The sequence below is a fragment of the Somniosus microcephalus genome, chromosome 3, assembly GCF_052327205.1.
Source record: "Somniosus microcephalus isolate GS21.2 chromosome 3, FLI_Smic_1.0, whole genome shotgun sequence".
NCBI classification, from domain to species: Eukaryota; Metazoa; Chordata; class Chondrichthyes; order Squaliformes; family Somniosidae; genus Somniosus; species Somniosus microcephalus.
The window spans coordinates 195,042,869-195,055,691 of NC_140989.1; the positions used below are offsets into that span (position 1 = coordinate 195,042,869).

At 46.9% G+C, this 12,823-nt stretch overlaps 1 protein-coding gene across 16 annotated transcripts in view; it reads right to left on the minus strand.

Annotated features, from left to right (window-relative positions):
• The window catches only part of snx14 (sorting nexin 14), a 278,601-nt gene that overhangs the window by 232,313 nt on the left and 33,465 nt on the right, over positions 1-12,823 (minus strand). For all 16 annotated transcript variants that reach the window (XR_015077589.1, XR_015077591.1, XR_015077590.1 and 13 more), the window contains 2 exons: positions 6,585-6,741; positions 5,266-5,341 (listed from right to left, as the gene is read on the minus strand). Coding sequence is in view for 13 of the 16 variants with exons in the window: in XM_085982067.1 (XP_085838193.1) it covers positions 5,266-5,341; positions 6,585-6,741 (233 nt within the window). In the remaining 3 variants the exon portion in view is untranslated. The remainder of the gene's footprint in view (positions 1-5,265; positions 5,342-6,584; positions 6,742-12,823) is intronic.

Sequence of the window (12,823 nt, forward strand, 5' to 3'; positions counted from 1 at the left end):
CGAGACCGCACCAGCTGGCCAGTTCCACAATGGACATTAAGGTAAATGGTCACGATACAATCTGCCTTTTTGACTCTGGGAGCACGGAGAGCTTCATCCACCCCGACACGGTGCGGCGTTGCTCTCTCCCAGTCCTGCCTGTGCACCAGCGGATTTCTATGGCCTTCGAGTCCCAGTCGGCGGACATCGGCGGCTACTGCGTGGTGACACTCGTAGTAGACGGGACTGTGTACGATCATTTTAAACTTCTGGTCCTGCCCGACCTCTGCGCTGCCGTCCTGCTGGGGTTAGATTTTCAGTGCCACCTTAAAAGTGTTACGATGGCGTACGGTGGACCCCTCCCCCCACTCACAGTCCGCAGCCAGCAGCTTCCAAATTGCCCGCCGCGCACCAGGTGCAACCTCTCCACACTCAGAGTCACCCCCCCCCACCACTGTTTGCTAACCTCACCCCCGACTGTAAGCCCATCGCCACAAAGAGCAGGCGATACAGTGCCGGGGACAGGGTTTTCATTAAAACCGAAGTGGAGCGGCTCCTGAAGGAAGGGATTATTGAGGGCAGCACCAGCCCCTGGCGAGCCCAGGTTCTGGTCGTTAAGACCGGCGAGAAGCAGCGCCTGGTCATCGACTACAGCCAGACAATAAATCGCTACACCCTGCTGGACGCCTACCCACTCCCCCGCATAGCTGATATGGTCAACCAGATCGCGCAGTACCGCGTCTTCTCGACCATTGACCTGAAATCAGCGTACCACCAGCTCCCTATCCGCCCTGAGGACCGCCAGTATACCGCCTTTGAGGCAAACGGCCGCCTCTATCACTTCCTTAGGGTTCCCTTTGGCGTCACCAACGGGGTCTCCGTCTTCCAAAGGGAGATGGACCGGATGGTAGATCAAAATGCGTTGCAGGCCACTTTCCCATATCTGGACAATGTGACCATCTGCGGCCGTGACTTGCAGGACCATGACGCAAACCTCGAAAAATTCCTCCGCACCGCCCAACTCCTGAACCTGACATATAACAAGGAGAAGTGCATATTCCGCACAAACCGCCTCGCCATCCTTGGCTGTGTTGTGGAACACGGAGTCATCGGCCCCGACCCCGACCGGATGCGTCCCCTTATGGAACTCCCACTGCCCCAAGGCCCTGAAGAGGTGCCTAGGGTTTTTCTCCTATTACGCCCAGTGGGTCCCCTACTATGCGGACAAGGCCCGTCCGCTGATCAAGTCCACCTCTTTTCCCTTGACGGCAGAGGCCCGCTTAGCCTTCCACCGTATCAAGGAGGACATTGCCAAAGCCACCATGCACGCAGTGGACGAATCCATCCCCTTCCAGGTGGAAAGCGACGCGTCCGACTTTGCCCTGGCCGCTACCCTCAATCAGGCGGGGAGACCCGTGGCCTTCTTTTCACGAACCCTCCAAGGCCCGGAGACCAGACACTCCGCTGTTGAGAAGGAGGCCCAGGCGATTGTGGAGGCTGTGCGTCATTGGAGGCACTACCTGGCCGGAAAACGATTTACCCTGCTCACTGACCAGCGTTCAGTTGCTTTCATGTTTAACAACAAGCAGAGGGGCAAAATCAAAAATGACAAGATCTTGAGGTGGAGAATCGAACTTTCCACCTACAATTACGAGATCTTGTACCGGCCCAGGAAGCTCAATGAACCCCCGGATGCGCTATCGCGTGGCACCTGCGCGCAGATCGATAGACTGCGGGCCCTCCACAATGACCTCTGCCACCCGGGGGTCACCAGGTTCTTCCACTTCATCAAGGCCCGCAACCTGCCTTACTCTATTGAGGAGGTCAGGACCATGACCAGGAACTGCCAAGTCTGCGCTGAGTGCAAACCGCACTTTTATAGACCAGACAGGGCCCACCTGATAAAAGCCACTCGCCCCTTCGAGCGCCTGAGCGTTGATTTTAAAGGGCCTCTCCCCTCCTCCGACCGCAATGTGTACTTCCTCAATATTATTGATGAGTACTCCCGTTTCCCGTTCGCCATCCCCTGCCCGGACATGACCAGTGCCACGGTCATTAAATGTCTGAACGACCTCTTCACCCTGTTCGGTTTCCCCAGCTATATCCATAGCGACCGGGGCTCATCGTTTATGAGCGACGAACTCCGTCAGTACCTGCTAACTAGGGGTATTGCCACAAGCAGGACCACCAGTTACAACCCCCGGGGGAACGGACAGGTGGAAAGAGAAAATGCGACAGTTTGGAAGGCCGCCCTGCTAGCCTTAAAGTCTAGGGGCCTTCCAACCTCCCGCTGGCAGGATGTGCTCCCCGATGCGCTCCACTCTATTCGGTCACTGCTCTGCACTGCCACTAACGCCACCCCTCATGAGAAAATGTTTGTCTTCCCAAGGAAGTCCACGTCAGGGACATCGCTACCGCCATGGCTGACGTCCCCAGGGCCGGTCCTACTGAGAAGACACGTGAGGACCCATAAAACGGACCCCCTGGTCGAGAGGGTCGACCTCCTCCACGCCAACCCCCAGTATGCTTACATTGCATACCGGACGGGCGGGAGGACACAGTCTCCATAAGAGACCTTGCACCCTCGGGGGCCGCAGTAACCCACTACTCACTACCACCCCCCCCCCCCCCCACGATCCGATATCCAGCCCCAGCAGACGGCAGGCCTGGGCCCCGCGACCCACTCGACATCTACGAGGACGACACGCCTGTGCCACAGCCTACGCAGGACTCGACGCCGGAAGCTCCACTACCCCTGCCGTCGCCACGCCGATCACAGCGGCAGACAAGACCTCCGGAGAGACTCCAATACACTAACTTTTAATACACTTCACTCCGCCGGACTCAATTTTAAACAAGGGCCGAATGTGGTAAACCACTGTTTGTATTCCACTGTGTACATGCCTGGACATGCCTCGGCTGACTCCTCCCACAAGTCCTAGTATAAAGGTGACTGCTCCCCAGCCCTTTGTATTTCTGGACCGGTCGACCACTCGAGGCAGACCTTCATTCTTTTGTTAATAAAAGCCTTTAGTTACTCTCTTAACTCTCAGTCTTTTATGAGTAATTGATAGCGCATCAACCTCTAGCCAAGCTGTTCCAGTACAGCTACAACACTGGCATCTACCAAACAATGTGGAAAACTGCCCAGGTATGTCCTGTCCACAAAAAGCAGGACAATTTCAATCCGGCCATCAGTCTACTCTCAATCATCAGAAAAGTGATGAAAGGTGTTGTCAACAGTGCTATCAAGCAGCACTTACTCACCAATAACCTGCTCACTGATGCTTAGTTTGAGTTCCGCAAGGGATAGTCGGTTCCAGACCTCATTACAGCCTTGGTCCAAACATAGACAAAGGAGCTGAATTCCAGAGATGCGGTGAGAGTGACTGCCCTTGACATCAAGGCATCATGTGACCAAGTGTGGCATCAAGGAGCCCCAGTAAAACTGAAGTCAATGGGAATCAGGGGGAAAACTCTCCACTGGCTAAAGTCATACGTAGCACAAAGGAAGATGGTTGTGGTTGTTGGAGGCCAATCATCTCAGCCCCAGGACATCGCTGCAGGAGTTCCTCAGGGCAGTGTCCTAGACCCAACCATTTTTAGCTGCTTCATCAATGACCTTAGCCTCCAGCATAAGATTAGAAATGGGGATGTTCGCTGATGATTGCAGTGTTCAGTTCCATTCGCAACTCCACAGATAATGAAGCAGTCCATGTCCGTATGCAGCAAGACCTGGACGACTTTCAGGCTTGGGCTGATAAGTGGCAAGTACCATTCGCACCACACAAGTGCCAGGCAATGACTATCTCCAACAAGAGAGGGCCTAACAACTGCCCCTTGACATTCAACGGCATTACCATCGCCAAATCCCCCATCATCAACATCCTGGGGGTCACCATTGACCAGAAACTTAACTGGCCCAGCCACATAAATACTACGGCTATAAGAGCAGGTCAGAGGCTGGGTATTCTATAGCAAGTGTCTCACCTCCTGGCTCCCTAAAGCCTTTCCACCATCTACAAGGCACAAGTCAGGAATGTGATGGAATACTCTCCACTTGCCTGGATGAATGCAGCTCCAACAACACTCAAGAAGCTCGGCACCATCCAGGACAAACCAGCCCGCTTGATTCACACCCCATCCACCACCTTAAACATTCACTCCCTCCACCACCAGCATACCGTGGCTGCAGTGTGTACCATCTACAAGATGCACTGCAGCAACTCGTCAAGGCTTCTTCGACAGCACCGCAACCTCTGCCACCTGGGACAAGGGCAGCAGGCGCATGGGAACACCACCACCTGCAAGTTCCCCTCCAAGTTACACACCATCCTGACTTGGAAATATATCGCCGTTCCTTCATCATCACTGGGTCAAAATCGTGGAACTCCCTACCTAACAGCACTGTGGGAGTACCTTCACCATAGTGACTGCAGCGGTTCAAGAAGTTCGGCTCAACACCAACTTCTCAAGAGCAATTAGGGATGGGCAATAAATGCTGGCCTTGCCAGCGACTCCCACATCCCATAAACAAATTTTAAAAAAGGTACTAGAGAAGGTGCAAGAAAGATTTACTAGAATGATACCAGAAGTGAGAGGTTATAATCATCAGGAAAGACTGAACAGGCTGGGGCTCTTTTCTCTAGGAAGCGGTGGCCTGGTCGCGGTGGTCTTTAAGATTATGAAAGGATTTCATAGGGTAGACGTAGAGAAGATGTTTCCACTTGCAGGGGAGATCAGAGCTAGAGGTCATAAATATGAGACAATCACTAATAAATCCAAGAGCGAATTCAGGAGGAACTTCTTTACCCAGAGAGTGGTTAGAATGTGGAACTCGCTACAAGGGGTAGTTGAGGCAACTGGCATAGAAACATTTAAAGGGAAGCTAGATAAACACATGAGGGAGAAAGGAATAGGATATTTTGATGGGGTTCGATGAAGAAGGGTGGGAGGAGGCTCGTGTGGAGCATAAACACAGGCATAGACCTGTTGGGCCAAATGGCCTGTTTCTGTGCTGTAAATTCTATGTAAAGCAACAAGCAGTTCCAAACCTCCAATTCCACAAAATTCAAACAGAAAACAGCAGCAAGTAAAAATACAAGGGCAAAGGGGACCAGGCTGGACTTCATGTTCGCAGGCTGCATTCAGATTAGATTTCACAAACTCCATTTATATTTTTTTAAATAAGTTTTGTGGAGTCTTTTTTTTTTATAAAAGGAAAGATTTTGTTCTTTTGATCAAAGTAATTAAGCAGTTTAGTTTCAAGGCAACAAAGATATTTACCGGATCAGCCAAGAAGTCCAGGGAGGGAAGAAACACCGACCCAGCCAGAATTTCTTGAATCAACAAGGCTAGAGATCTAGATATCAAACAGAGGGGGAATCAGTCACCAGCAGCACATTCTGTATTAGATTCAGGTGCAGCAGATGGAACCTGGGTCTAAAAGATCATTAAGTCAAAAATGCATGTACAATCCTTCCCTGTACATTTTCATGATGTATAGAAATCTACATAAAACAGGTATATCTCGAGCATTAAGCTTCTAGTCTCTGCCCTCATTAGCTGGGCTCCTTGTAAATAGTAACTTGATCCAATACATTTCCATAGATGGATTTAAATTCATTAATAAATAGACAACACAGGATTTTGTTTCAAAGGTCACATTAAGCTAATAAACCATCGCATTCTCACAACAGCTAGCCCAAAAGTGCAATTATAATGAGGTGCATGACACAAATAGAATCAAATCCATTATTGCACGACTCCACTCGCATTGCAATACATTTCAAACCACTCGAGCAGCTTTCTTACAACAATTGACATTTATATAGCACTTTTCATGTAGAAAATTATCCCAGTGTTTCACAGATGCATAATCAAAAAATGGACGCCAAGCCAAGCAAAGCAAAGAAAGGAGATGGGGTATGTGACCAAAAGCTTGTAGAAAGAGATGGGCTAATCTTAAAGGTGGTGGAGAGGCAAAGGGGTTTAGGGAAGGAATTCCAGAGTCTTAGGTTGGACCTGAGCAGCTGAAGGTACAGCTGCCAATGGTGGGGTGATGGGGGGATGCACAAGAGGCCAGATTAGAGGAACAGAGTGTCTTGGGGGTTGTAGGGCTGGAGGAGGCTAGAAATAGGGAGGGCGAGGCCATGAAGGGATAGAACACAAGGGTGAGAATTTTAAATTTGGGATGTTGGGAGACTGGTCGCCAACCAGGCCTTTACACCTCCTGCTCAGGGCAAAACTGGGTCCAAAAAAATCTCAGTAACAAAACTTTTCATTCAATTGCTCTATCCTATTGTTAATGGCAAGACATTAAAAAAATTATTATACTTGTGGAGAAGTGATCAACATTTTAGGATATCAGCAGAGCACCAAAAATGATCAACTCCAATTAAGTATTTAGTCAGAATTTGAAGTGAAAACTCCAGAATATTGGAACGTTACAGAAACACAGGGTTGTCGCTATGGGTAAAGCAGACACCAGCAACATGAGTCTTCAATTCTTTTTCCGTGTCTTCTAATAAGAAGCTTGCCCATTAAGTAAGCATTTGCTTCCTTTTGCAAAGTGTGTAATAGAAACTGAGGTATGAGCGCACTACCTGCATTCTGTGGCCTTTGGCGGTAGAATGTATGGGAACAGCAGCTCAGTTAACTTCCTGAGATACAGCAGTTCATCCCTGCGACTTCGCAGAGCCAGATGCAGATCCGGCCCGTACTCTTCCAGTGCAGCCTGTTGTAAATATTCGCTATGTTTTACTGAAACGGGAAGAAACACCCAATATTACTCATTCAAATACACCTGTCGGCAATCTGTGATTCCAGTTCTGAAACTACAGTTGGGAGAAGCACGACTGGGGAACAATCCATGCTATTTGCATCCTGGGACACTGGAGGTGAAAATCAAACCATTTTAAAACACAAAAATATCGGCATTAGAAAGTGTATTTTTCAAAATCCCTAAAAGGTATGATTGAGTAGTTGCTTGTGTACTTGCAGTACCGAATAGGCAGACTGACCAACCTTCAATACCTTGATATACAACACAATTTCAAGTGCACTATGGTCATACTTTAAAAAGCTTTCTGCTCTACAGTAAGTCGCAAGACCCAATTAGGTGTAACCAGTGCCAGAGAGATATGCACTAGAATCTGAATTTTAAAATAAACATGGCTTCAATGGCATCGAATGTACATTCTGTTACTCAACAAATGTCAGTATCAGCAAATGTAATAGTTACTTTTATTACCCACATTGGATTATTGAAGTTGGAAGAGTACACATCACACGCAAGTTGAAATGGCTGTGAACTTAATATTTGTAGAGGTAATGGTCTTGCACCTACATAACAGTGACTACACTTCAAAAGGTAATTCATTGGATGTGAAATGCTCTGGGTGTCCTCATGATATAATATGGTTTTGTGTATATGCAAGTTCTTCCTCTATTGTCATTTGGATACAGAGAACGTAAAGGTATTCCAAAGCTACACTCAGATGTGAAGTTATACAATTATTAAAACAACTGACGGACACCAGGATGAAACATTTAAGAGGAGATACAAAGTGCACAGAGGACTGTGAGACGCGAATAGTACTGGAGTAAAGAAGTTCAGAAATAGGAAGGATTAGAATTATAGAATCATAGAATGGTTACAGCACAGAAGGCCATTCGGCCCATCGAGCCCGTGCCGGCTCTCTGCAAGAGCACTTCAGCTAGTCCCACTCCCTGCCCTTTCTCTGCAGCCCTGCAAAATTTTTTCCTTAAGGTACTTATCCAATTCCCTTTTGAAAGTCACGATTGAATCTGCCTCCACCACCCTTTCAGGCAGTGCATTCCAGATCCAAACCACTCGCTGCATAAAAATGTTTTTCCTCATGTCGCCTTTGGTTCTTCTGCCAATCACCTTAAATTAGACGGAGCAAATGCGAGGCAGTCCAAGATGGGTTTGGAATGCATGTGCATATATACACATAGTGCAGTAAATAAAGGTTGGTGAGCTGCAGGCACAAGTCGTCTCACGGGACTGTGATATAGTGGCAAAAACAGACCAGGGTCAAAGAGGATTGGGAACTTAATATTCCTGGCTACAAGCTATTCGGGAAAGATAGGGAAGGAAAAAAAGGAGGGTGCTATTATTGATCAAAGAAACTATTATAGCACTGGTGAGGGATGATGTAGTTGAGGGGACAAGGACAGAATCTATTTGGTTAGAATTAAGGAATGGAGGAGCTATTACGCTACTGGGTGTATACTATAGGTCACCAAATAGTGGGAAGGAGATAGAGGAGCAAATTTGTAGGCAACTTACAGAAAGATGCAGGAACTATACAGTAGTGATAATGGGGGACTTCAATTATCCTACTATAGACTGGGACAGTAACAGTGTAAAGGCCTAAGATGGGGAGGAATTCTTGAAATGTGTACAAGAGAACTTTCTTGGTCGATGTATGTTTTCAGCCTAACGAGGAAGGAAGCAGTGCTAGATCTAGTTCTGGGGAATGAAGTGGGGAAAGTGGAGCATGTTTCAGTGGGAGAACATTTGGGGAACAGTGGTCATATCACCAGATTTAGAATAGTTATGGAAAAGGACAAGGTACAATCAAGTGTAAAAATACTTAACTGGAGGAGGGCTAATTTCAGTGAGTTGAAAGGGGATCTAGTCCAGGTGGATTGGAATCAAAGATTGGTAGGCAAAACAGTAACTGAACAATGGGAGGCCTTCAAAGAGTTCAGGCAAGAGTAATCACATTCCCACAAGGGGGAAAGGAAGTGCATCTAAAGCTAGAGCTCCCTGGATGACAAAAGATATCGAGGTTAAAATGAAACAAAAAGGAGGCTTATGACAAATGCAAGGTTGATAATACAGTAGAGAACCAAAATGAATACAGAGGAGATCTCAAATCTAGGCTGACACGCCAGTGCAGTGCTGAGGGAGTGCTGCACTGTCAGAGGTACCGTTTTTCAGATGAGATGTTAAACCAAGGTCCCATCTGCTCTCTTAGGTGGATGTAAAAGATCCCATGGCACTATATCGAAGAGGAGCAGGGGATTTATCCCCGGTGTCCTGGCCAATATTTATCCTTCAATCAATATCACAAAAACAGATTATCACATTGTTCTTTGTGGGTCCTTGCTGTGTGCAAATTGGCTGCCACGTTTCCTACATTACAACAGTGACTACACTTCAAATGTTTTTCAATGTAAAGCGCTTTCGGACATCCTGAGGTCATGAAAGATGCTATATAAATGCAAGTCTTTCTTTAAGAAAAAGGGAATAAGCGGGGCAAAGAGAGCGTACGAGAATAGATTAGTGGCTAAAAAAAAGGGAATAAGAGGGGCAAAGAGAGCGTACGAGAATAGATTAGTGGCTAACATAAAAGAGACTCCAAAAGTCTTTTATAAACATAGGGTAGTCAAAGGAAAGGTGGGGCCGATTAGGGACCAAAAAGGAGATCTCCTTGTGGAAGGCAGAGGGTGTGGCTGAGGTACTGAACAAGTACTTTGCATCTGTCTTCACTAGAGAAGAGGATGCTGCCAATGTAGCAGTAAAGGAAGAGGCGGTAGAGAAATTGGATAGGATAAAAATGATAGAGACATTTAAAATGTTGGCAGCCCTCAAAGTAGAAAAGTCACCCGGTCTGGTTGGAATTCATCCTAGGTTACTGAGGGACACAAGAGAAATTGTGGAGGCTCTGGCCACAATCTTCCTTGGATTTGGGGGCGGTGCCAGAGGACTGGAGGGTTGAAATTTTATACCCCTGTTCAGAAAAGGGTGAGCGATAAACCAAGCGACTACAGGACAGTCAGCCTAATGTCGGTGGTGAGGAAACTTTGAGAGATAATAATCAGAGACAAAAATAATTGGCACTTGGAAAAGTATGGTTTAATTAATGCAAGCCAGTACAGATTTGTTAAAGGCAAATCGTGTTTGACTAACTTGATTTGAGTTGTTTGATGAAGGTAATGCGGTTGATGTTGTGTATGTGACTTTTCGAAAAGGCATTTGACAAAGTACCACATAATAGACTTGTAAGGAAAAGTAAAGCAAGTGTCAGGGTGGATACAAAATTGGCTAAGTGACAGGAAGAGTAGTGGTGAACGGTTGTTTTTCAGACTGGAGTAAGGTACACAGTGGTGTTCCCCAGGGGTCGGTATTGGGTTTTCGATGTGGATTCCCCTGTGGTTTATTGCCCTCGTGACAATGGCCCGATTGATTACTAGTTGGGAAAGGGTGGTTTTGTGGGGTGGAGTGTAGTGATGCGGGCGGGGAAGGGAACAAACCACTGGCTGACTAGTACAAAGGCAAAATACTGCGGATGCTGGAAATCTGAAATATAAGCAAAAAATGCTAGAAATACTCAGCTGGTCAGGCAGCATCTGTGGAGAAAGAAATAGAGTTAATGTTTCAGGTCGATGACCTTTTGTCAAAACTGGAAAGTGTTACAGGTGTGGCAGGTTTTTAAGCAAGTGCAGGGGCAGGGAAAGGGGGGGGAGGGGAGGAAAGAACAAAAGGGAAGGTCTGTGATAGGATGGAAGGCAGGAGAGATTAAATGGCAAAAGGGATGATGGTACAAGGCAAAAGTTGTTGGTAATGATTCTGCTGTTACCATTTACACCTCCTCTAGACCCATCTTTTGTTTCTTTACTTGTCCCATTACCATCTCCTTTTACCTTGCACCATCATCCCTGCTGCTGAGTATTTCCGGCATTCTCTGTTTATATGTCACTGACTGACTAGGTTCAGTTGAAGTGGCCATGTAAAAAGTCTAAAAAAGATATTGTAGCGGAGACTTCTTGTAAATGACTAAAAATTGCAGCTCTATGGAGACAGAGAGTAGGGATAATGGGCAGGTACTCAAATTGGCCGGATGTGATTACCGGGGTCCCGCAGGGATCTGTGTTGAGGCCTCAACTATTCACTATTTATTAACAACTTGGATGACAGGATAGAGAGCCACAGATCCAAGTCTGCCGATGACACAAAGATAGGTAGCTTTGTAAGCAGTGTAGATGGAAGGATCCAATAGATTAAGTAAATGGGCAAAACTGTGGCAAGTGGATTTCAATATAAGCAAGTGTGAGGTCATCCTCTTTGGACCTAAAAAGGATAGAACAGGGTACTTTCTAAATGGTGAAAAGCTAGAAGCAGTGGAGGTCCAAAGAGACTTAGGGGTCCATTGCATAATCATCAAAATGCCATGGACAGGTACAGAAAATAATCAAGGCGGCTAATGGAATGCAGGCCTTTATATCTAGAGGACTAGAATACAAGGGGGTAGAAGTTATGCTGCAGCTGTACAACTCCTCCGACAGTGCAGCACTCCCTCAGTACTGCACTGGAAGAGTCAGCTTAGATCTTGTGCTCAAGTCTCTGGGGTAGGACTTCAACCCACAACCTTCCGACTTAAGAGGCGAGAGTGCTACCACTGAGCCATGGCTGACACCTACTAAATTGTGCAGAAAGATAAGGGAGATAACACGGGTGAGAACTAGAACAACTCTGCGTGCAAGAGAGTAAGATATAGACAGAGGCATACATGAGAGAGTGCACAAATCTTGAAATGTGGGGTCACTATGGAGAGGATACCCTGGCTGCTAGAGAAGCCAGAGAGGAATATCTTGTCCCTTTAAAGTGAACCCGAGAAACTTACAATGGCATTCTTGTACAGTGATATGGAATTGTGTAACCCTCCGGTCTATGACAGCCAACAATCCCCTGGGCACGCTGTCTGGATAATCTGTGGTGTGATCTACTTCAATTCCTCCTGTTTGTCGGTATTGGTTTAGAACCTAAAGGTTAAACATAGGGCAGAACCGCCCATCTATTATTTTTGCAAACTACACTGAAACTGTTCTCCCTTGAATAGTTTGTCAGCTTCCCTGAATCAATAATAGAAATAACAGAAAATGCTGGAAATACTCAGGCAACAGGCAGCATCTGAGTATTTCCAGCATTTTCTGTTATTTCCGATTGCCAGCATGCGCAGTATTTTGCTATTGTATCCCTGAATCAATAGGTTGCACATCTCTCCCGATTAGGCGTTTGTCACATTGACAACATTGCTATCATGATGGGAGTGCTGCAGGTGCTCTGATCTGATCACCCCACAAAATCCTGGTGGGGTGCTTGAGAAATGGAGAGGACAAACTTCTCCTATAGTCCCGAGCATGTAGTCATGTTTCCCCATACAGCTGTGAACACCTGCAGAGGTGTGGCCTGGAGGAGAGTAACATAAGAAATAGGAGCAGGAGTAGGCCAATCGGCCCCTCGAGCCTGCTCCGCCATTCAATAAGATCATGGCTGATCTGATCCTAACCGCCAATCTACTATCACAGAACCATCTCCTGAATCTAACAGAATTAGACATACGAAATAGGAGCAGGATCAGGCTACACGGCCCCTGGGCCCGCTCCGCTACCCACAGGGCCATGACCGATCCGAACCTAGACTCATGTCCAAATTCCTGCCCGCTCCCCATAACCCTTTACTTCTAGGAAACTGTCTATTTCTGTTTTAAATTTATGTAATGATGTAGCTTCTACAGCTTTTTGGGGCAGCATATTCCATGGACCTACCACCCTCTGAGTGAAGTAGTTCCTCCTCATCTCAGTTTTGAAAGAGCAGCCCCTTATTCTAAGACTATGCCCCCTAGTTCTAGTTTCACCCATCATCGGGAACATCCTCCCCGCATCCACCCGATCCAACCCCTTCACAATCTTATATGTTTCAATAAGATCGCCTCTCATTCTTCTGAACTCCAATGAGTAGAGTCCCAATCTACTCAACCTCTCCTCATATGACCACCCCCTCATCCCCGGGATTAACCGAGTGAACCTT